The following is a 24,268-nucleotide window of genomic DNA, read 5'->3' on the forward strand; positions in this document are numbered from 1 at the left end:
AGGCGTAGCCTGTTGACATTGCTAAATGAAATTGTTTTTCACTACGAATTTGAATTCAAATTGTTTTTGTTGTATTTCATTTATTTGCAATAACTCAATTTTTTTTTGCTTCTGAATATTCTCTTGCTTATAAAAGATTATAAATTGATAAAAGTAGTTAACTAATGTGCTTCTGTAGATAGATAGAAATTTTGTTATGGCAGTCCTATTTCGGTGACCAAAAATGTTTGCAAAATTATTTTGGAGATCAAAAGAGACGAAAGTCCCGCAAGAATGAGAGAAAAGTTGAGGGCTGTCTTTTCGATGCCTCACATCTTTCACAAAGATATTGTGGGTAACAAGAAAGTCTAAAGTCCCATATAAATGATAGAAAAGACTCCGCTACTGGTATCCAGAACATTTTGTAGAAGAGAGCACGCTCTCATTTTGCGGAATAGAGATAATAACGAAAGAAATCTAAACAAATAGAAATCTGTGTTCCCAAAAACCTGCTAGGTGGAATAAATTTTAGGTCCCAGTATGAAGCTGAGGCATTCAGACGAAGTTTAATGGACTAAAGAATGCCAATGCTCCTGAAATCTATGATAAATACGGCACACAATTCAAACTACTGTTACTCACTAAACTGTTCTACAGAAAAGGAGCTTCTACACGGGCCATCTAATCATCCCATAACTACCACAGAAATAGTCTCCTTTGTATTACTTATAAAGAATTAGCTTGTATTTTTTAACCAATATTCCGCGTTAATTTCAGACAAAGAGTTGTCAAGATACGGTGACTGAAAGTGGAGATCACAGACTGAAATTCAAAAATTTACCGAGCACATTGTTATAGAATCAGTCAGAAGAGCAAAAATATAACGTTATATTATTTTATTATTTTTTATCCATTTCAGGAATAAGGAAACTCTCAGGTATTTTTCAAGCTTTTAGAAAGAAGAAGAATTTTTGGGGACATCCACAAATACCTTCGTTAGGATCCCCAATTCTCACAAAACCAAACATTAGAAAGAAGTTAATTATATTGCTTTGGACCAAATTATAAAGGTTGCTCCTGTTTCATAAACAATTTCTAGTTATTTATTTCGAAAATTAATAGTGGACTCCGCTCCTCTCTAAATAGAAAGCTGGAAGCGATACTACTTCGCCTAAAAAATCTTTTTAATAACTCTGCTTTTGTAGTTTTATGTCAAAAGAGTCTCGCTTCTCTCAGTTTAATCGGTAAGCTCACAAGCTTAGCTTTTGATAGCGATCTTTATATGGATATTATTTCAAAAATTGCCTCCAACGATACATACCACATCTCCATAACCGCCCACTGACATGCCGTTGCCACCCGTTGGTGGTGATTGTGGCTGCTGATGTTGCTGCTGTTGCTTTTGCGCTGCACATATAAGTGACGCAGCCGCCGCTGCCGAATGTGGCGGCATACTCATACACACGAGTCCCCCACCAGCGGTGACTGTCTGCAGCAGGCCATTGCTGCTCACCGGCACTGCAACATTTGGTGGCAGCGACTGCGATTGCGCAGCGCCGATCACTTTGTGTGTGAATAATGGCGGTGGCGGGGTAAAGGTGGCCAACTGCGAGGGATGTGACATGGTGACACCGGTTATGGTGGTTTGACCACCAAACATGGGACTCGTCGAGTACATCGGATGATGAGCCAAATCGATCTATGAAAAGTAGGTAGAAAAAGAGAAGAAAGGAAAGAGAAGACAAGTTGATGGTTGAATGAAATATGTATATTTTACAGATGTGTGTTGTTGTTTTATTAGTGTTAGTATGTTTTGCAATCATTAGTTCAGTCGGTTGTGTGATAAGATGTGTACGATGCGGCAACAACATTTATGGCAGTGTGTGGCTTACGTGCGGATGAATTCTTGCGTTAAAGATTGCGTAAAGCAATTTATATTAATGTTCGTATATATGTTTACATTTATTTCTTATATGTGAGTAGATATTATGCAAAGTGGATTAAAACGATTTTATAAAATATGTTCTGAAGCTAAATGGAAATGCTTTAGAAGAGGTCAAAAACTTAGCTAAGTTATTGGACCAACTGAAGTGCATGATATTTTATTTACTACTAAATTAACTGAAAAAGAATCTTAAAGAAACGAAGCTTTAATCTAAATAAATAAGCTTAATATTAACTGTAGTGAACAATTCTTAAAGTGTTCTCAAAAATAGTATTCTTATCGATCTTCTTGCGAGACAAAGCTGCTATATTAAGTAAGTCGGTCTTCAGATTATTATTCGAATATTATTTCGAAAATCCAGTATCCAATAAGTAAAAAAGATGAGAAGTTCAAGACTGTTTTATTCAAAATTTATATGTTTGGTGCTTAATATCCATCGATTTAATAGAATTCTCAACTATCAAAACTCTCTAAGAGTTTTCTGGTAGCTCAGTCACTCACTGTAGCTTATATAAAAATATTCCAAAAACTTAAATCATTACTAGTAATTTTTTTGGCTGAGTGTCAGTTGCTAAGCAAAGTGTGCAGTCTAAAGTTGTTGGAAAAAGTGACTCATCGTACAAGTTTCACGCCACCTCCGGTTGGGTTAAGCGTCTACTGAGAAGGTTTTCTAAGTTACAGAGGTACGCGCAGATTCAACATTGTCAGCTAAGAGGCGACTGTTCTGGGAATAAAACTTGCCTGCAGCTATCCAGCTATAATAACAACAAAACGAGCATTGGCTTGAGGTTAGCTTAAAACTAATCTCAAACTCTGATTCGAAGTAAGTAATATATGTGAGTTGTAATTACATTTCTATGTGTTTGTGTTGGTTTACTTCCATAACAATGCTTTCTGCAAAGCAATTTCATTTAAGCTAATTGAATGTACATGAATTGTTTACACAAGTTTTCGGTCAAAGTAATCATGCAATGTTTCACTTGTTAACTACATTTAAAATAAACAAATACAGGGTGTGGCAAGATGTGTATTTATATAGACTGTGTAGGTGCATGTGAAATGTTGTTTACTTCTGTCCAAACGAAAATTATGTTTTTACTCTAATAACATGTTATATACATAGTAGTTATAATTAAGATTAAAGTTTCTCATATTCAACTCGAAAATTTTGTGTGCGCATGTGAGCAAAGCCTTCTTTGTAATAAATACGAGTATGTAGCAATTTGGACATCATGTCTTGAGATATATAATTAGATTAGATTATATATGCTATTTATGCGGAAAATTAATTGAATATATCATTTAAGTATGTACATAAGCTTTAATTAATGCTGAAGAGCTTATGAAAATCTGATAATATATATTCTTACAAAAACTACTGAAATATATTTGCATTGTGTGAAAATTTAAGAAAATGTATGCTGTATAATTTGTGCAAGATTATTGTAGATTAACTTGGCAGCACGAGAGTAATAATACCCTTCACAGTTGAATTTTTATAGCATAAAAGGGTATAAAAAGATATTTATCTTGATTTTGATGTGTTAGTTTCTATGGCAGCTGTATGCTATGATGATTCGATCTGAACAATATATTCGTGTATTGTAGCGGTACTCTTCAGAATAATCTGTGCCAAAAAAACGTGAAGATACCTTAACAAACAAAAAAGTTTTCCATACAAGGACTTGAGTTGGACCGGCCAGTTTGTATGGCAGCTATATGGTATAGTTGGGCGATATCGGCGGTTACGACATATAAGCTTATTAGTGAGAAAAATACGTATGCATAATTTCAGTTCAATATCTCAAAAACTGAGGCACTAGACGGAAAGACGTACGGATGTGACGGACATTACTAAGTCGACTCAGCTCGTCACGCTGAATCATTTATATATATTCTTTATTGTGTCTCCGACGTTACTTCAGGGTGTTATAAACATCGTGGTATACTTGACTCCTATACACGGTATAAAATATGTCTTCTTTTTATACCTTAGAAGTCATGAGTATACTTAGAAGTTACTAAGCGTACCTACTCATATCTATAGATCTCCGTCGAAATTTATGGTAATTTTTACAAGAATGTCCACTCCATTTTCTTTATTCAAATGTTAAAAATCTAAGTCGTTCATGTAAACTCTGTACAGTAACTGTTCTACAAATGTATCCGACGAATGTGTTTCTATCTGCTTTCTCTATTTCTCTCTAATTTTTTCTAACTCTTTCGCTCTTTTTGTCTCCGTTTATCTGTATCTCTTTGTCTTTCTCTCTCTCTCTCGCTCTCTATCTGTCTCTTTCTACCTGACTCTTTAAATCTCTTCTCTTTCTCTCTCTCTAAATTGCTTTCATTCTTTCTGTCTCTCTTTCTCTATCTCTGCTTCTCATCAAATCTTGTTCCTATGTTAGTCTAGTTTATTCACACAACTTTCGGGCGCTTTTATTTATCTTACTAAAGCCATGGACTTTCGCCATTCTGACCTCAGACTCATCAATTATAAACTTTCATACAAGAAAGTATTTCAAATCAAGTAGCCAAAGGCTAACCCAGCATATATGAATATAATCTAAGATTTTGCTGGAGCTCAACTTTAACCCGATAAAAGTTTGTTTAACTCACTTAATTTATTTCAGAGTGTAACGTTCAAACATACCACGGTGTCACATGATTTTTATTTACAGATTTGTTATTATAGCAACAAATTTGTTTTTGTATTACAGTTATACAGTTAATCACACATTTCACCAACCCTTAAGCAGCTTTACTAAACACCTGTATACTAACTTCTACGTAGCCATGCAACCAGGCGAAAACAGTTGCAAATAAACAGAAAAAAGCTCAAGCTCCGGTAATAAAAGCTCAAGTGGTTTCAAATGTACCGCTAATCTTTTGTTTGTTCAACATGTGATTTTGCCACAGTTTTGAGGTGAAAGAAAATTATTTACAAATCTTTGCAAAATTACCCACATTATGAGGTACGAAAATCTACCACCACAACAACAATAATACAAATAGCAATAACAATAACCACAAAGAGATTACCGCATACATGTATTCCATGAATATGCGAAGTGCATTATGGCGAAAATAAATTGCAAACAACTGCAGGAGTACAGGTACCAAATGTTAAGGGAGTTAAAAATGTATGGGAAAAGGCTTAAGTCAGATGGTGACACATTTTTTTTTATACCCAACGCATTGCATAAAATTGGAAAGGGTGATGTTCGAAAACTCGATCAAAGAATGCTATTTTGACTGCGAGAATAATAGTTTTGTTTGAAGCTCATTTGAAATATCTTAGATTTTGCCAAGATTATATAAACATTTATAGACATTTCATGTAATTTTTGGTCTAACTTTTGAAAGCACTGTTGAAACAAGCTACCCTTGCGAAATAGTTTTTAGTCTTATAAAAGCTCTCTTTACAATTAATCTGCACAAATTTCACCAGTTGGAATGAAAAGTTAAAATGTTTCCCTGAAGAATCTTTTGCAGCTGCTTAGCACAAAAAACATAGAAGACTGTTCTTCATGGTGAACAATTGACTTTGGGGATCTCTCTACCACTTGATGAGAGAATTATAATAAAGCTATAAAGTTGACCAATAATTTGAACCATTGAACGAGCCGATGATCCAACCTATAGCTCATAGTAATCAGTTATGAATTTGTCTTCGGTAACCAAGAGCAGGGTGACCTCTTTGACAGATGATTTAACTATTAGGTCTCGCAGTTTTAAGAAAATTTATAGACCGAAGAATTTATAATTTAAAATTTATAGATCGTAGATATTGCAAAATAAAAAACAACTTGAATGAAAAATATTATTCTTCAACCACATTCTTAAAAATGTCTTACATATTAGGTTAGTTTAAGTTAGTTTAAGTATTATAAAGGAACTTAGCGATGGTGATCACATTTGGGCTGTAGTAGGACCATATGGATTTCAACAAGAGCTCTTTTCATTGGTGTGAGCTTCTGCTGACAGGTCTAGCACTGGTTGTAATGCAAGCTTTATTCCAGTACAACCCTGCGTCTGAATATAAACTACACCTTTTTGTGGAAGGAATGTTGGGGTATAGAGTGTAAATATTCACCAACATGTATGGTATATTATGTGAGCAATATTGCCCTATTCAAATATTTTTTTGTCGACTTGTATGCTGAATGGTTTTTGTATTATAATTACAATAGATTTTAAAAGATCTAAAGGTTTTCTGAACCTGGAATTTCGCTCACGCCCTTTTTCGCCAAAGAAGCTGCTATATTTTCGGAATCGCCGATATCGGACTACTATAGTATACAGCTACCATACAAACTAACCAATCCAATTGAAGTGCTCGTAAGGAAAACTTTTTTATTTGACAACATATCCTAACGATATTTGAAATGGATTATTATCCAAAACAGCTATACAATCTTCCAACAAATTGTTTAGAATGGACTACTATAGGATATAACTACCATACAAACTGAACGATCAAAATCGAGAAAAGGTTCTCTTTATACGCTTTCATGCTATAACAAATGCACCTGTGAAGGGTATTTTAACTTCGGTGCAGCCGAAGAGGCATCTTGAGATATTTTTTAACTTCATTTATCCTCACTGCCCCTCATCTTTTTACTTGAGGATGTGTTAAATGATATTAATTTTTTCTATATGTAATTACATCTTCTGCGGATAGTCTATCATGATGACTTCTAGATCTATGCTAATCTGTAATAATAAAAATTATAGCTTTATACACCAACATTGGCACTATCTGCATGGTGCGCTAGGTATAAGTGTGTGCAATAAGTACCGCTCAACTGCTGCCCTATACCGAAGTGTAGGAAAGTTAATAGTTTTTTAGCAAATATTTGTATTTTCAGTAGGTGTGGCGTGCTACACGTCGCATTGTTTGACTATAATCGCCATGTGTTGGTGTGTGTGTATGTGTTACATATATGTATGTCTATCTGTGCGAAATGTAATATGCTTGTTGAACAATAAAACTCAGATTTCGGAATTCTATTGCATTTGTAGTGTGATAAAAACGCTATATTAAACCGAGCTGAGTAGAAAATAAAAACTACACTAATAACAACAACAACTGCAATAAGATTTAAATCATAATAGCAGTTGCAGGCCAAATGAAGCGGTATACACGCACACTCAAACAGAGGAAAATCCATTATATGCGTTGGTTTGTTCGCAGAATTGTAGCTAGCGGCTATATTTTCATTTGTATGTACCGCATACAGTTATGCGTGCAGGTGTGTGCATCTGTGGCGGTGGTAGTGCGCCGTTGCGATGTTAGTCGAAGCGACAGGACATGGCAGGACAACTGAAATTGCAATCTAACTTGCTAAGCAACACCATTGTGTACTCATATTACAACAATAAAACAACAACAACAACTGAAACAACAACGAACAACCAAACAAGCATTATATGCACACAATACCGTTAGGCGAAACAAATGAAAAACAAGCAAGCAAAAGTGCAATGCCAAGTCGCTCCTTGTTTGTATGTGTGAATGTATGTGTGTGGTGATATTGTGCGAATAACGGGAAACTTTTGCAACACGCCGACGCTTCACGTTACCCGCAATCAGACCGCAGCAACCAGGACAAACGGGCAAACAGCTAAGCTCAGCGCAGGACAGCGCCAATGCCAGTCTTTTGTGTATATGTACATATGTATGTATTAGGGTGTACGTTATTGTCCAACTTGATTTCTATACTGTAGTTTTAGTTATTGCTCTAATTAAAATTATCCAATGTAAAAAAGTGCTTTATTTTCAATTTAAACCGCGTCTAAGTCATTTTACTGTTCCCATGTAAATAACGAGGCATTTTTTGATAATTTGCATTATACAAGTAAACTTATAACCTTGAAAAAGAAATATTCTATTACAAAATTTTTCACTCTACAAAAAGCTGTTTATGATTTTTTCCATGAAATCAGTTCTTTAATAGTTATACGCAGTTAAAGGCATGTATCAGGCATAATGAGCACACAGTACACCATGTCGTATGAGCAACAGGAATATTACATAAAAGGCGCATATATGCTCATATTGTTTGCTGCATGCCTTTAACTGAATATAACTTTTAAAGCAATATTTTTAACAAAAAAGTTATTGAGAGCTTTTTGTACAGTGAAATAGTGAACACCCTAATATATATGTATATGTGTGTATGAGTATGAGCGTGTGCCCAGCTACTGGCAACTTTCGGATACGGCAGGGATCGAGTATAGGAAACTACTCGTCGTGTTTGTAGTTGCAAGTATAATAAAAACAAAAACAACAATAAAAAAGCAAACACGAACACAAATGCACGCAAATAAAAGGCAGCAAGCGGTTGCAATTGTGCGCACAACAAAAATGTGTGCTATTATTATTACGATTATTGTTGTTGTTGTTGCTGGCATTATACCCGCTGTTCTTTACGTGATGACTTTCAAACGACACACTTTTTTGTTGCTTTTCCTGCTTATATGCACTCCTGCTACACTACCAACGCTCCTTTATTGCTATTTATGCCTTTCAATGCGCGCTTGTGCGTTTGTGTGTGTGCATTTGTAATGCAATAGATAATAATAAATTTTTAGCTTAAGGGCTTAAACTTTCAAATGCCATGTTTGGTAAATAAATAAGTTCTACGCCGACGCTCTTTCGGCCTTGCCTACTGTGGCTGGAGTAGCACAACTGATCAAGTCAATTGCCCACCGCTGAGCCACTCGATGCGCGTGAGTGTTTGTTGGTGTTGAAGGATTAAGTGGTTTTACTAGTCATATATACACATATATAATAAAATATTCGGCGTGTGCAGAACGGTATGTCATTTAGAGCTAATACTTCTGATAAATTGTAAATTAAATCGGATCTAGTGCTAGATAATGCTGAAGTCAAACTTTAGTATGCGAATAGATTTAATTTCAGCTAAAAAGATGATTTACGTTGTGGACATTGCTAAACGTTGCCTACATTTAGGCTGTGTTACTCAGATATTAGCAAAGTCGCACACCTTTAATTGCAGTAATGAGCTGCTACACATAACTGCTTAAATTTTAACCTAAAAACATGTCATTCGAAAATACAAACAAGAACAATTTTTTACTTTGACCGAGGCTACAATACCCTCAAAAAAAGCGTTATTTATAGCAAAAGGGTTTAAAAATACTTTTAAATACATTTTTAATGGATTGAATTATATTTGAAGAACTTAAGAAAATGTCCGACTTTAGGCAGTTTAATGACTGACGCAGAAACGGCGCGAAGGTCCCTCATTAGTAAAATAATCGACAATATGAAAATATCTTCAAAAGATTTTAGTTTGTCAGGCAAATAAAATGCGAAACTGGAAAAAAAATCATATTTGAACATTTTTCGACCATTAACGAGTTTAAAAAGAGTCTTATAGCTGTTTTATATATTTATAAAAAAAAAATGTGTACAGATTATTATTAAAAGTCATTAGATTGGATTATAAGGAAAGGTCATTAGTATACCTTATGCTTAATTTTTAGGTTAAGTTTCCAAAAATGAGTTGAACTCGTAACTTTTTGCTAGTCCTCTAAGAACGCTATGGTTAAATATATAAGATAAGGCACTTTACCTTCTCTTAAAATTGATCTATTTTACTATTTGAACTCTATAGGTTGTCTGACTTTTATTTTGAAAGACAGGCCCAAGTCAATTCAAAGCCGTAACCTTTTTTTGAGCTACGACTACTAGAGACCCTTATATAATAATATTTTTAGAAGAGCTTACATTTTACCTTTATTCAACACTTTAACTCCTGTACTAAATTTAATTAGCTAAAAGGTTTATGAACAAGTGAAACAGCAACAGCTGCCTAAAGGTATGCTATTATTCTTAAGTATTGATAATACCTTTTAAAAATTATTTAATGAATCTAGCATTATTTTGCTAACACGTTTTTCAAGAGCTTTCAACTTATCCACAATCGCAGTAAGTAATACCTAGCATAGTGACTATAAATCTCTATTAGATATAAATTTCGCAATCACTTGTTTTCCCGCTTGGGTACATGCCGCTTTTCTACTGCTACTCACTCACCATTATTGAAAACGTAATAAATTGCTGTTAAAGTGGAATGGAATACAACGAGTTTATACGGAAATGAAGATAAATTATAGGGGTACGTGTTTAGTGGCTGATCTCTCTTGCTCTCACCCGCTATATATCTTTCATTCACCAGTCGCCAAAGGGTATGCGGCAATAACTAAAAAGCTATGCGTAGTCGTAAATGTGATTGTGGTAGTTGTAGTGTGGCATCTTCGAATGCAGTTTTTTTGTATTTTTGTTATAGTTGTATTTTGTTGTTATTCAGACAATCACATTTTTGCTTCAAATTTCTGTACAATCAATTTCATTTCTGCTGCAATTGATCAGGATATCATGGCTATCAAATTTAATGCTAGCTTCCGTTATATGGTGGGTTGTTGGTCGGATTATGTTAAAGGAGAAGGAGTGAAAGTGTGGAAATGAGATATCTATAAGCCAAGTTGTGGTTAGTTGGCTAAGCGGTTTCGTGAATTGTTTTTTTGTTTTGTTATAAGAAATTATTATTATTTTTCTGATTTTTCAGTAGGATATACTTTACTTAGTAGCAGAGGTTTTTTATATGTTTTTTACCCGGTTTCATAGTTCACCATACACCAGTTGGTATATATAACGCACTCCCTACAGGGTATACCAAAACAGCAGCCTTAGTAAAAGTTATAACCCCCTAATTATACTGCATAAAAATCCCGTTAAGATAATCAAACTAAAGCCCTCATTCTCTCCGGCTTTTATGAAAATAACAGTCCATGCTATAGTCGCTCGTTAACCCATTTTATTGCTGCACATTCAATTATATTGTTTTTCACTTGACCTAAGCATTGCCTTGGCTAATCCCATTTATCTATGTGACTATTAATTTGAAATATTTCACTACGTTTACATACATACAACCGTACGTATATATATATATATATATAGTATTGTATATAGTATATATGGTATTGTACGCATGCTGTTTATTGTTTTATATTCTTAAGCGAGTTTTATCATTTTATCATTCACACCCGTGTCGAACGTCCGGCCACATAAGCTACTGCCGCTGTTGTTGCTGCCGCCGCCTGCACTAACGGATGTGTACTGGTTGTGTTGTGTGTTTGTTTGGGCCATTGTATGGCGATATCTTCGAACTCGGTCGGACTATCATCGTCCATCATTTTTATTACCTGTGAATAGATATTCGGTTCGGCTCGTTTCAATTCCGTTTGTCGTGGACGACCCAATGTGGCGCTACAGTAAGGCGTCATGCGTGCTCCATTACCTGGACCAGCCAATTCGACGTAGGTTAAATCAGTCTGCGGAAGTGAGAGAGTAAATGTATAAGCTTATTTTCAAAGTAAACAAGTTTTTGTTGTAATTTTTGGTGTGTATAAATTCTTCTTCTTGTTTAATAATAACAGTTGTTTGACTAATTCCAAAGTTAAGGATTCGAATTCCCGATCTACCACATTTTTAGAATTAGTTTAATAAATTAGCACATTACAATGCAGAGCCATAAATTCGAAACTAAATTTAACAGTTAATTAACATTCATAGAGGCGTCGAACAAAGCAAAAACGAAAACTAAAAAAAAAGTACCCAAAATGCCACACTAATGCACCGTTACTAAATCAACTTCGCATTTCACACTTTGCGCCGAAATGAAGTGCCGTTGAAAGGTCACTCTGGGCGTGGTTATCAAAAGAGCACCAAACAATTAACAGTGTGCGTGTTTGTGTGTGTGACTGCATCGAGCCAGCAGCCAGCGGTCATGCCACCCCAAAAGACCGAGATAAAGTGGAAATGGCATAGAACTTCGCGTGAAATATCCTTCCAAAGCGCGAACAATGCGATATTAACCATGGAAATTATGAGCACGATAAACAAGAGCCTTCAATGTATGGCACGAAAACACGCTTTGGGAGCTCGTAAAGTGCGCTGCCCGCAACGACAATGCCGCGTTGCTACCGCCTCCACCAACGTCGCCTTCAACCGCACGCCTTCGATCAGCGAAACAGAAGAGTTCGAGTGTTGGAGCTGCGCGCCGCAATGATGCTGGTAATGTTCTTTTGGCCACATTACTGGCGTGGCATTGTTACTGTTCCATCGCAAAGTGATTGAAAATGCATTTAGCCGCAACTCAGCGCTATGTACATATATCTCTACGAGCACACAATGCCCAGCAGTTGCCCGTAGTTGCACAATATGCAAAAACTGTAGCAGCAGTTAAGGGGCAGACAGCGCGGACGCGCTCATAGCTGGCAGCACACAGCCATCAACGGCATCCGACGCGCCGGTTTGTTCATTTCCTGTTAACCCTTCGACCCACATGACAGACATACACATATCTACATTCATACTTACAGACATACGCACATACATGCGAAGCTGAGCAAATTACTGGCTTGCAGCAATGAAATAGCAATGCCTTTCGAGAATTTTCAATAAACCACATTGCAGCGTGTCAATGCAGCCGGTCTTCTTGGCTTGTGGCAGTGTTTGATGTATCTTATTGGCGAATTCGTTGAAGATTTGAACGCTGACAGCCCATAATCGGACGTGAACATGCGTGATTTCGTGCGTTATTAACAGTAATTATAACTATTATCAACGCTGCTAAATTTTTGAAGACTAGCAAGGAGTTCAATTTGTGAGTCCTTAATTTGATAAACAAAAATTTAAAACGTTGTTAGTCGCCAGAATGTATAATAGAGCTTACGTACCACTTGTTCAGTTGTTCAGCTTGGATGAATTCACATCATCCTAAATGTAGGCAACACTTTAAAAAAGAAGCAGTACTAACTGAAAATATTGTCCACAATTGGGCGCAAGTAAAAGAAAATTTAGCGAAGACGCACACTCTTATAATTGGTAATAAAACAAATTGATATTAATATAGAATTAGTTTTATAGTAGAACTAAGACGAGCGCTTGGGCACATGGATCGACTGAAATGCTAATTAAATCTCGTAAAACTGCGAGCTTTTCATCTATAATCTTGTTCAGATTCTGGTAGGTTAGAGTAAAAGACTTCGTTATATACCAAAAATGTATTCCAAGGGATATTATAAAAAAAGTTGATTTCTAAAATCTTTTCGAAACCAATCAGAACGCCGACGTACAAAAATTACCATTATAAATGAGTTGGTTCAAGGCGATCCAAGCATGCTAAGCGAACTCATGTATGCGTGAACAAACAAAAGAACAAAGGACCAATACATTTGGGATTATCAATTTTCCAAATGACAGCCGAAACCGCCGCACAACACCATCGTAAAGCGTGCAAAACAGTGCGCACCAGCACATACGCGACCATATTTTGTTGTCGGCCACCGCATGCGGCAACATAATGTGGCAACATTTATGCGCAGCGGTGATAAATTTCGAAGCCACACACTGGCAGCTATAAATAAGCACGACTTGAGCGCTTTGACGACGCTACACTGCAAAGGTGCGGCGCTTTGTTGCAGCTAAGCCGGATTAACGGTGCTGCTTGTAATGGCTCGGCCTATTTGGCGACAATTGGCTTGGTTTCGGCTTGCTTAGAGCGCTATTGAGCTTAATTTTGTGTGTTTGCTGTTTGCATGCGTGTGTACCTTATTTAGTTGCTGCTGCGCCTGTTGCTGTTGCTGCTGTTGTTGCTGTTGCTGCTGCTGCGCATATCCGCCCATTTTGCTCACCGGTATCAGCGCATTATAGTGTATATATTGGCCATGTGGTGGCGGCGGTTGTTGTTGCTGCTGCTGCTGTTGTTGTTGCTGCTGTTGCTGGTGTTGTTGTTGCAATTGTTGCAAATGTTGCGCTGCCGACTTCTTATCGACAACAGCATATGTTGGCATTAAATGATCATACGTGGATGAGGTGATGACGGCGTTCTGCTCCGCCAGCGCGGCGGTTGCATAAGCGCGATTATGTCCCTTGGTGGTCCACTCCTCGTCATCGTCACGACCATCTATACACATAAGATACAAAAGGCGAAACAAGTGGACATTAATTATAGTTTTGCATAAATGTATGCATGTAATTGTGTGTATTTGAGAGTACTGCTGGCAACATGCAGCACACAGACACTACTACAAACTATTACCGTTACTATTGTGCAACTGTAAGGTGTATTGCATTGTGTTGTTGTTGGTACTCCACCCACCTTGCGGTATTATATCCGGATTCTTGTCTATGCTATCTAAACTGCTCGTCACATGGCAGGTATCCCGACCGATGCGTATATCCTGTATTGATTGCCCATTGTGTAGTGTACCAATGCTGACGCTGCCATTATTATTATTGCCACGCCCACTGGTCGTCGTTGGATGCGAGTAATTATTGCGATCGCGTCCCGTCGAGCCGCGCATGCGAACAATAATGACAATGATAAGCGCCACCAGGAATATGCTGCCCACAATGCCGACCAGTATGCCGAGAAATGGCCGGATATCCTCGATTACGGGCGCATAGGCGAGCGAGAGATCTGAAAAACAAAAACACAGAAGTACAATGATGTTACGCATTGGGTAGCGGTGAAAATCGATGACAGTTATTAGTTCAGGGACAAGCGTAGTTTAGAGATGAGCGGATATTGTGCGGGGCTACCATTTTTTTTTTTAACAACTATTACAATGGCGTAAATGTGTATATATTTTAAAGTATTAGGTTGGTCCTGTTATGCGGGGAGAAAGTGTTACGCCTAATTTCTTTAATTTCGACGCTTATTCCGATAGTACATTATATCTGAAGATATTTCGCTAGCGTGTTAAATTACTCCACTAAGATGCAGTAAATTAAAATTGTTTAACATAGTTTACCTAAAATCGGTAGATATTTTAACAAAATTACAGATAGGTTTATAATATTTGGCAGAACTATCTGCTTTTTAAGCGCTTCTCACGCGTTTTAACTAATACTAATGCCTACCAGTATTAGTATGTGTTATTTTGGAATAATGTGGTACCGACTTTCGGTACTTTTCTAAATTATTTCTTTTAATTATATAAAAATCGATATTTCAACACTGCTGCGACCTACCTTAACCGCGTCCGAACGATTCCAACGCTCATAAACGATAACTTCAATTATTACAGTACCGATTTTCGGTAAAAAATCAACATATTTAATTTTAGATCTATTCGTAACAGCCTCTAATGGCAATAAAATGGTTAAATAGAAAACAATAGTAGTAACAGTGGGTATTGTTACCAATGAAAGCGAGTTATGGTGTGTTGCAGAGGTGCTGCACATGTAATATATAATATCATATCATATATCATTGAATATGTTATATAATTTTCACCACTTTCGCAACACATCATACTTATCGATAATATTAAATCTTATTTCGATAATACTAAAATTACGCATTTCTTTTGATTTCTTGAGGACCACCCTAATACATATATTTGGTTTTTCTATGCGTATGCTTTGCTTTTTGGACACTGGGGACTCATTTTTTTATTCTTACTTTTATCTGTTTTAATTTTTGTTATTGTACTGTTGTAGATTTGTGTTGTTAGAATACTAGTGGCAGTTGTTAGTTCATAAAAGCGTGGCGGCGTATTTATGTCACCCTTTTTGTAAGTAATAACGACTAAAAATTCGAAAAAAATTAAAAACAAATTTAAAAAATATTTAAACAAAAATTCAAAAGCAAAAATTTATTTAAAGAATGAAAGTGAAGATGAAAATGTCAAATTTCAAAAATAAACTTGCTTAAATATGGCATTCCCAACTATCAAGGTAGCTACTAACTCAAGTGATTATCAACCTCACTGAAAACTTTAAAACGAAGTCGACTTTCCCTTGGAAAGGGGGACATTGATGTAGTTCAGCTTTCTGTAGAGTTGTTTATATTATTTCATGAGCTTAACTTTTATCTAACTGAAAGCTATAAATACCGCACCAAAATTGTATAGAGACAATCCAGAAAAGACACCAGGATTAAGTTATTCCAATAACCAATTCCCAAAAAAAAAATTTTACTACATACCTGTATGAAATTAATAGTCTACTTTCAGTTAAAACTGAGCACAAGGAAAAAAAATAAATTATATACAATAATTTAGGTAAGATTTGGTTAACTAACTGGTATATATTTTAAAAAAGATCTCATATTTACTGCATTGCCAGGGGAGATTTAATTGAAATCTGTTATATTCAAAGTAACTTTATACTATTTTAGAAAGTGGAATTCCAAAATATTTTAGCCGATCCTGTTTTCTAAGCTTCATAAAAATCGACAAGCGAATGATAAGTTTTCTCTATACATCCCAAATAATTCCACTTAAGTGAAAAAATGCTAGAAAATTTCCGGTTTGATCGATCTTCCACCAAACCAATCGTAGCCAAAATATTATAGCTGATGTCAGTTCAGAAATTTTTCTTCAAGGCTTCACAGTTAATCCAGTAGTTGGTTACTGTCCAACCCCTAATAAAACCTTTAAGGAAAGAGTTTTTGTGGGAAACTCTCTGAAAATTTTTTTCTTAGGACGTTTGAATTAAGATTTTAACTAAAGAAATGAAAATCGAAATGTAATCAAAGTCAAATTTAAAAAGTTAACATCAAAATTAAAATGCTAATAGAAATTATATTTTACTAATTAATTAATTTAAACTTAGCTGAAATATAACAATTTTTTTTTTGTAATTCAATTAATTAAAATGCAATCAGTTCAAACAAAAATAAATAAAATAAAAAAAATTAATTTATTAATTAAATAAAAAAAATTAATTTATTGAATTATATGAAGTAAAATTAAATGAAATTAATTTAAATTAAATCTTATTAGCTAAAATGAAAAATAAACCGAAAAAATAAAAGTTATTACCAAGCGAATTAACTAGAATTTAGTTCAAATTAAATTAACTCTAAAATTATTTAAATTAATTAGTTATAAAACTAATGAAATCAGTTCGAAAAAAGTACTAAAATAAAACAAACTAAACTGAGCAAAAGAAAATTATTTAAAACTAAACTAAACATATTTTAAATTAGTTAAATAAATTAAACAAAACAGAATAATTAAATTAAAGAAAATTAAATCAAATTGAAAAAAAATAAATTGACTAAAGTGAAATTAAGTACACTGAAACTAAATTTATGAAAAATTATTTAAATAATATAATTATCAATCGGACTCAAACAATATAAAATTATCTAAGTTTAATTAGAGTAAGTGCTAATTTTTTTTTAACTATAATTAAAAAATTTTACTTTTCTCGAATGAAATTAAAAAAAAAATTAAATAAATTAAAAAAATATATATTAATTAAGATTGTATAAATGAACTCGAAGTCAACAGTGAATTATCACTTTTATTAAATTTCCACTTAATTACTAATTAAACATGAACAACTTAAGTTCACTCTGACCAAATTAAATTTAATTAGGAACAAGTTTTTATTAAATTTTATAATTACAAAAATATTATTTAATCGACGTTTCATAGAAAAAATTAGAGTTAATTAATAAACACTAAATAATTTTAAATAAAATATCTAAAGCGAACTGTGAGTTTTAGATCTTATAAAAAAAGATATACAACTTTTGTTTTGATTAACATTTTATTGATCCAAATAATATATATGTAGGTATGTATATACAGAATCATAAATTTCCATATGATAATTAAACTCAAGAAATTATGTTTTATAATTTCAAAAATATTAATTATTTAAAAATTTAATAAAATAAATTTAAAAGAATAATATATTAATTAATTAAAAAAAAAACTTAAATAAGATGTTATAAGGAAACTCTGAGACAACAAAACATAATTTTTTTTAGTTTTGCACTTTAGTAATCTAAAAATAATATATTCTCCTGAATATGCTACAAATACAGAAATAAGCTACCAAGAAAATAATTCACTAACAGATAATTCACAACTAAAACTACATAAATGTGTACGTATAATTTCGCAAAAAAGTATTTAATTGCACGCATATGTGTTATCTATGTATGTGTGCAATCACTCACCCGTCTGCTTCTCCGGATCCTTGAGCGTATACACTTGCAAAATAGTTGCATTGCTGCGTCCCTTCGCATTGTGCGCCACCAAGAAGACATTGTAGCCGGCGCCAGGCACCAGTCCACGCATTTCGAAGTACGGTGTGCTATTGTTATTGTTATTGTTGCATTTGAGGCATTTGAATTGTGACAGCAGGCAATAAAAGTAGTCAGCAGTAACAACCATGGCAGCAGCGCACAAAAAAAGAGGAAGAAAAAGAGTAAGTCAACCATTCCATTCAAAAATCAACCGAGCATAGCGTAGCGTAAAATGAAAAAAATGGAGAGACAGAGAGAAGGGTAATGCGTATGAGTAGAGCTGCTAAAAGTATGGTGTATAGTAGATTTGAAAAATTAATCGAAAAAAAGTCGAACACAAATGCTGGAAAGCAACACAAATGCCGCAATTGAAGTGAAATTCGGCGTCACAGGACGCAGATTTGTTGCTGCTATTGTTGCCAGCATTTGCATTTGCCACTCTGTGTGCTCGCATGTCAGCCAAAAGTGCGGCAGCTGTGCGTCAGGCCAAACAAATGGACGTATATTGCGAAGCTGCCAGTGGTCATTCAACACAATTTTAGGCATGAATAGCTGGAATTGCTGAGTGTTGGATGGAGCGGGAAGGGGTGGGAATAGAGGGCAAGGATGTTCGTTGCAGCAGGTGGCTTAGTTGAGTTTTGGTTTAGTTTTTGGTGCGCCAGCGTGTTGCGTGGTCTACTCACTTTGATCTGAAAACTTTCGGATAGCGTGTCGTTCCGTTCACATACACTTCCATTATGAAATCCTGCTGCAGACCGCCATCGAAGCCTTCGATGCATTCAATTTGAAAGCCGGTCGACGTTTGATTGAGTAGCGTGCAGTTAACCAATGGATCCGGTTCGCCTGTGAAGTGGAAAAAAAGTTTTGCTGTGAAATTGTTTTTGCTGTTTGTGATTGTTTTTCTCGAGTTTTGTTTTTAGGCATGAAATGCATATTGCTGAGGCAGAAAAAAAGAAACGAGTAGTTTGCTATGTGTTTTGAATACGCTTGCAATTTGAATACAAAACGCTGGCGAACAAAACTTTGTCATTTGACGCTAATCTAAAAAAGCTGTGTCGGAAAAAACGCTTGAGAGACAAAAAGATGTGGTCTTTAGTTATTTGCCACAACGCGGCTGAGTGAATGTTTGAGTCAAAAATACTGAAATAACGTTTAGACACATTTATTTTGTGTAACGGCTTGAACAAGTTATAACTACACAAACGTTTTTAAAAAGCAGTAACGCTCTAAATAGTTCATATCAGTTGGCTTAGTTGTATGTTTAACAAGACAATACTGTGAGGAATAAATTTTCGAAATAAGATCAATTCAGCGTGCTCTACTTCAAACATTTTAGACGGCAGGACTATTGGACTGCGGAGAGCTCACCGACTTTTGCGTAAAACGTGTTTTATTTGTCAGAAAATCGCTTGGTTAATATGTTAACTGCTAATTGAACATGAAAGCAAAGCTCTAAAGCCGCAAGGTACTCGTTATCAAACTTCGATCAGGTCGCTGCGAAACAAAACTTGATGCTAGATGAGGATTTTATGTGACTAAAATTGCTCTCTCGAAATGTGCACAGAAATAAGCTCATGTAACTGTAAACATAACCAATACTATGATACGGTTCTGTAAACTGTCAGCTCTACGTAGACGGTGTAGACCCATATTTATATCTGTCCAGGAACTGTTAACTTAATAGCATTCCTTAGGAGAAGCTGCAGATTTTTTTTTTGTAGCTAAAGCAACAAAATGGAGCAAAGTAATTACTCAGCTCAGATTTTTCGATCAGTTTGTATGGCAGCTATAAGCCATTAGGACCAGTATCTATCTGAATAATTTCTTCAGAGATTGTAGCGCAGATTTTTGCAACTATGCAATGCAAATTTCGTGACGATATCTTGTTAAATCGAAAAATTTTTCATACAAGAACTTGATTTGGATCGATCAGTTTATATGACAGCTTTATCCTATAGTGATGCGATCTAAATAATACATTCAGAGATTATAGCGTTGCACTAAGCAATAACCTATGGCATATTTCTTGAAGAAATATCGTCAAATGAAAAAGCTTTCCATACAAGCACTTCATTCTGAACGTTCAGTTTGTATGGCAGCTATATGCTATAGTATTTCGAAATCGGCAGTTCCGACAAATATGCAGCTGCTTGGGGAGAAAATGACGTGTGCAAAATTTCAGATCGATATCTCAAAAACTAAGAGACTAGTTCTCGTATATACGCACGAGCCTGGCTAAAGCGACTAAGCTCGTCACGCTGATCATTTATATATAGGTATACTTTAAAGGGTCTCAGACGTCGCCTTTTAGGCAACAAACATCATAAAACTGTTCTGAGTAGTGTTGCCACCTAACAATTTTTTTTTAATTTTGTTATTACTTTTTATAGAAATAAAAAATTTCAAGCTGTTTAAACTTTGTAAAATTTTTGTTTTTCAAAAGATATTCAAATATTTGCTTACAACTGTGGCAAACACTAAAAGCCAGTTAAGAGGCGTACATGCATAATGTGCGCCATTTCTGGTTTAGCAAACGTAAAAAAATTATACAAATTCTATCATAGCATAACCTTTATGATGGAAAGTTTCGAAAAAAAAAGTCTGGCTGCCGTCAGCGCCATTGACATGTTGCAAGTGGCACAGGTGACACTGTGGCGCCAACACAAACGAATATGGCGCGTCATTATTAGCGCAGGGTGTAACCAATTTTTTTTACGGCATTGCCATAACAACTACAACAACAACAAAAACCACTACAACCTTAACTGCACTTGCGTCTTTCACACATTTCAATTCAGTTTTGTTTTTTTCCTGCTTCGCACGCGTGTTAAGTATTTTCACACTTGCTACACCGTATTGTTGTTCTTGTTAATGTTTGTTCACACTCACCTGCTGGCAGCACGGTGTAAACACACGGTTCACTCTGATCGCCAATTTCGTTGCTAGCCCAACAGAGCAACGTGCCATAGTCCTGTAAAGAAGAGACGAAACGAAAAGGGAAGAGCGTGAAAAGAAGAAAAAATAAAAAGAAAAGGAAAACACAAAAACAACAAGTTAGTTAACATAAAACGGCTGTAAAGGCAAATTGCGAGAAAATAGTGCAAAATTTATTGGTACGCCTGCCTGATGCATGCCATACTATATGTGTCTGTATATATGCATATATATGTGTATTTGTGACAGGACATTTGCATGTCAGTGCCGTGCACAAATAACGTATAGTGCGACGCCTAACGACCTTAGGCTAAGCAAATTGACGGCTGGTAGCTGGCTAACGTTGACCCCTTTTGTGTGCCGCATTGTTATTGTCGCTTGGTAGCTGCCGTTGCAGGTTCATTGCGAATTCAAAACCGCAATTCAGTTGGAAAATTATGCGAATCTATTGGAAAATTGATGATTTATCGTAGAGGCGACACACGCTTGCGCATAAATGCATGCGTGTGTCGTGAAAGCTGGCTGCCGTCCATATAGGTGCTTACATATACATTAGGGTGTGCGTAATATCTCAAGTTGGATTTTTTAGATTTTTTTTCGCAAATGCCGCCTAAAATTTAAGTTTTTGCTCTATAAATATGATCCAACGTAAACAAGCTATTTATTTTCATTTTAAAATGCGCTCAAATCTTTTTTCATTTTTCCCATATATTTTACATGACATTTTTTGAGTTTGCATTAAACAAATAAACCTACAAACTTGAAAAAATAATATTCTAGCGCAATACCTTCCGCTCTACATAACTGTTTAAAGTGATTTTTTTTTCATAAGCCACTTCTTTGTCAGTTATGCTCAGTTAAAGTTATACATCAAGCATACCGTATACCATGTCGTATGAGCAACACAGAGTAAGTCACTTGTATGAAAGCTCAGTACATTTGTTATATAGCTTTAACTGCATATAACTTTTAAAGGTGTGGTTTATGGAAAAAATTATTAAAACATTTTAGTCGAATGAAAACTTTTGTAATTTAATACTGCCTCTTCAAAGTTGAAAATTTATTTACTTTGGAGATACATTTTTAATGCAAAATATCGAAATAGTTTCATGTTAAATACATGCTAAAAGAAATATGAGTTAGGTACGGTTTCAATTGAAAATAAAGAGAATTTTTGCGTTGAATACTTTTGTTAAAGCAAAAATTAAGTTTCCAATTCCAAAAAAAAAAAAAATCAACTTTGGAAATAACGTACACCCTAATATGCAACGTAAGAGTCTGTGTGCGTGTGTTGGAAGGTGCGGAAGTCACGTGACGGCTACAAAGCATTTCACAACGACAGCAGTGGCATGACACAGGCAACACATCATAATTCATGCCACTGACATTCGATCAACTCAAATACGGAGTAGAGTTGAACTCACAGCGCACTCAGCAGACGGTCACTTTACTCATACACTCAGCATGCTAGTCAGTCATTCATTCAGTTTACCAGTCAGTCATTCATTCGGTAAATCAGTCAAATGGTCGCTTAGAAAACTAGTCAGACGGCCACTCAGTAAACTAGTCAGTCGGCCACTCAGTAAACTAGTCAGTCATTCACTTAGTCACACAACCAACCAGTCAGTCTGTCTGTAGTCGACAGTAAGCTTTGTTATTTTCAACTTTACAATTTTACAACTCTTCAACACATAGATGTCGACCACTATGTGCATAATAACAACAATAACCGCGTCTTGCCACGCTTTCTTTGCGCACTTACATTTTCCGTCATGGGCGTGTAGTGCGCTATGCTGCGTCCACGGTCCACAGCGATTTGTGATGCTGGTATGTCGATTGTCTCGCCGTGTGTTGCATTGAATTTCCAGCTGTATGTCGCCTCCATTGGATTTGCCTCGATTTCGCAGGCAATTTTAACCGTCTCTTGTCGTGCGGAACTGTAGGCGAAACGTTGACCGGGCCGGCAGACGGGCGCAACTGTGAAAGAAGAACAGAGTGACGCAGTAAAGCGTTAAAACAACAGGCATTTTAAGTGACATGCTGCAATTGAAATATGTGCATATGTGTGTATGTTTATGTTAGAACGCGGAGTGTTGCTTAAATGCTGGTATATGAGTAGATAAAAACTTTAATCCTAAATATAGGCAACGCTCTATATCTATAAGTTGTTACGGTAAGTGAGTTCTTAGCGCCTCATCTATCGATTTGATTTTACCTCTGTCCACTTCGCTCTTTTAAAAATTCTAAGTTTCGACTTAAATTGTTAGTTTAAATAACTGGTTTACCTAAGAAATGAAGCCGCAGTTTTTTAGAAACGGCAATTATAAATCATAATGCTCTCTATTCAAATTCACAGAATAGAGTATAGCCTACGAAAGCTACAACGATTTTGAGCTTATTTGTGTCTAATTGAAAAAACCATACCAGCAGTAATATAATATATGACAAGACTGTGGTCTATGGAGACTTTTTTTATAGGCACGCTAAAAATTTCTTCTTTTATATTATATATAGAAATGTAAACGACTCACTCATGCTGAATGGCCATGGATCGTCCATGTGCAATGACCCAAACATTTTTCTATGGAATTTGGCCATATTTTCTAGTAATCAATTTTAAATGTTGCCTACAACTAGGCGTATTTTAGCAAAGACATGCACCTAAAGCGTTTCTCTATCAATTCTCCTGCTTAGCGGACAAACACTTGCTTTGTGCATGAATAGGCATATATATGTACCCAAAATCGCAACTTCACGAAGTTATCAGTCACCGCTCGTAGCTTATGCTAGCGTGTGAGTAATTTTCATGCCTGTAAATGCATTCACTTGTGTGCTTAATAGTGGCTACGACGATAATTCCATAACTCCAACTCTTTTGGCGGCACTGGAGTGCCAACATGTAGCCCACATGCGGCCCAACATTTGCATAATTAAATGAAAACATTGACTCAAGTTTAATTTCGCCTTAAATGCGAAAAAAAAAATCAATGAAAAAATGCTGCCTTTTATCGCCTTGCTTTTACTTTGTGCCTTTCGTTGCTTTCTTATAGCCTTTATTCGTCTTCAACTGGGCATTATTTTAATTTTAAGTCTGTCATTGAATGATGGATTGACTTTTTAAAATGATTTTTCACTGGATAGGCAATTTTAATTTACCACACACACACACAATCACGAAAACTTTCGTCACTTACTTGCTAGCGGAAGTAGTTAATAAGAATATTAAGCTCCTTATACAACGAGCTTTATATTTTTACAGTTATATGGGTATTTATCGAGATACATACTGATATATATAATAATACTTTGCTCAAGTGAAGAG

General features: G+C 35.4%; 1 protein-coding gene across 6 annotated transcripts in view; it reads right to left on the minus strand.

Annotated features, from left to right (window-relative positions):
• Nucleotides 1–24,268, minus strand: part of side-VIII (sidestep VIII) — a 212,520-nt gene that overhangs the window by 3,792 nt on the left and 184,460 nt on the right. For 2 of the 6 annotated variants that reach the window (XM_036374846.2, XM_036374844.2), the window contains 9 exons: nucleotides 22,709–22,923; nucleotides 20,902–20,983; nucleotides 18,696–18,855; nucleotides 17,944–18,080; nucleotides 15,430–15,555; nucleotides 14,122–14,442; nucleotides 13,571–13,926; nucleotides 11,003–11,290; nucleotides 1,301–1,678 (listed from right to left, as the gene is read on the minus strand). In XM_036374846.2, the coding sequence (XP_036230739.1) occupies nucleotides 1,301–1,678; nucleotides 11,003–11,290; nucleotides 13,571–13,926; nucleotides 14,122–14,442; nucleotides 15,430–15,555; nucleotides 17,944–18,080; nucleotides 18,696–18,855; nucleotides 20,902–20,983; nucleotides 22,709–22,923 (2,063 nt within the window). The remainder of the gene's footprint in view (nucleotides 1–1,300; nucleotides 1,679–11,002; nucleotides 11,291–13,570; nucleotides 13,927–14,121; nucleotides 14,443–15,429; nucleotides 15,556–17,943; nucleotides 18,081–18,695; nucleotides 18,856–20,901; nucleotides 20,984–22,708; nucleotides 22,924–24,268) is intronic. The other 4 variants (XM_036374848.2, XM_036374847.2, XM_070108084.1 and 1 more) reach the window with 4 other exon arrangements.

This window comes from Bactrocera oleae, chromosome 4 (genome assembly GCF_042242935.1).
Source record: "Bactrocera oleae isolate idBacOlea1 chromosome 4, idBacOlea1, whole genome shotgun sequence".
Classification (NCBI taxonomy): Eukaryota; Metazoa; Arthropoda; class Insecta; order Diptera; family Tephritidae; genus Bactrocera; species Bactrocera oleae.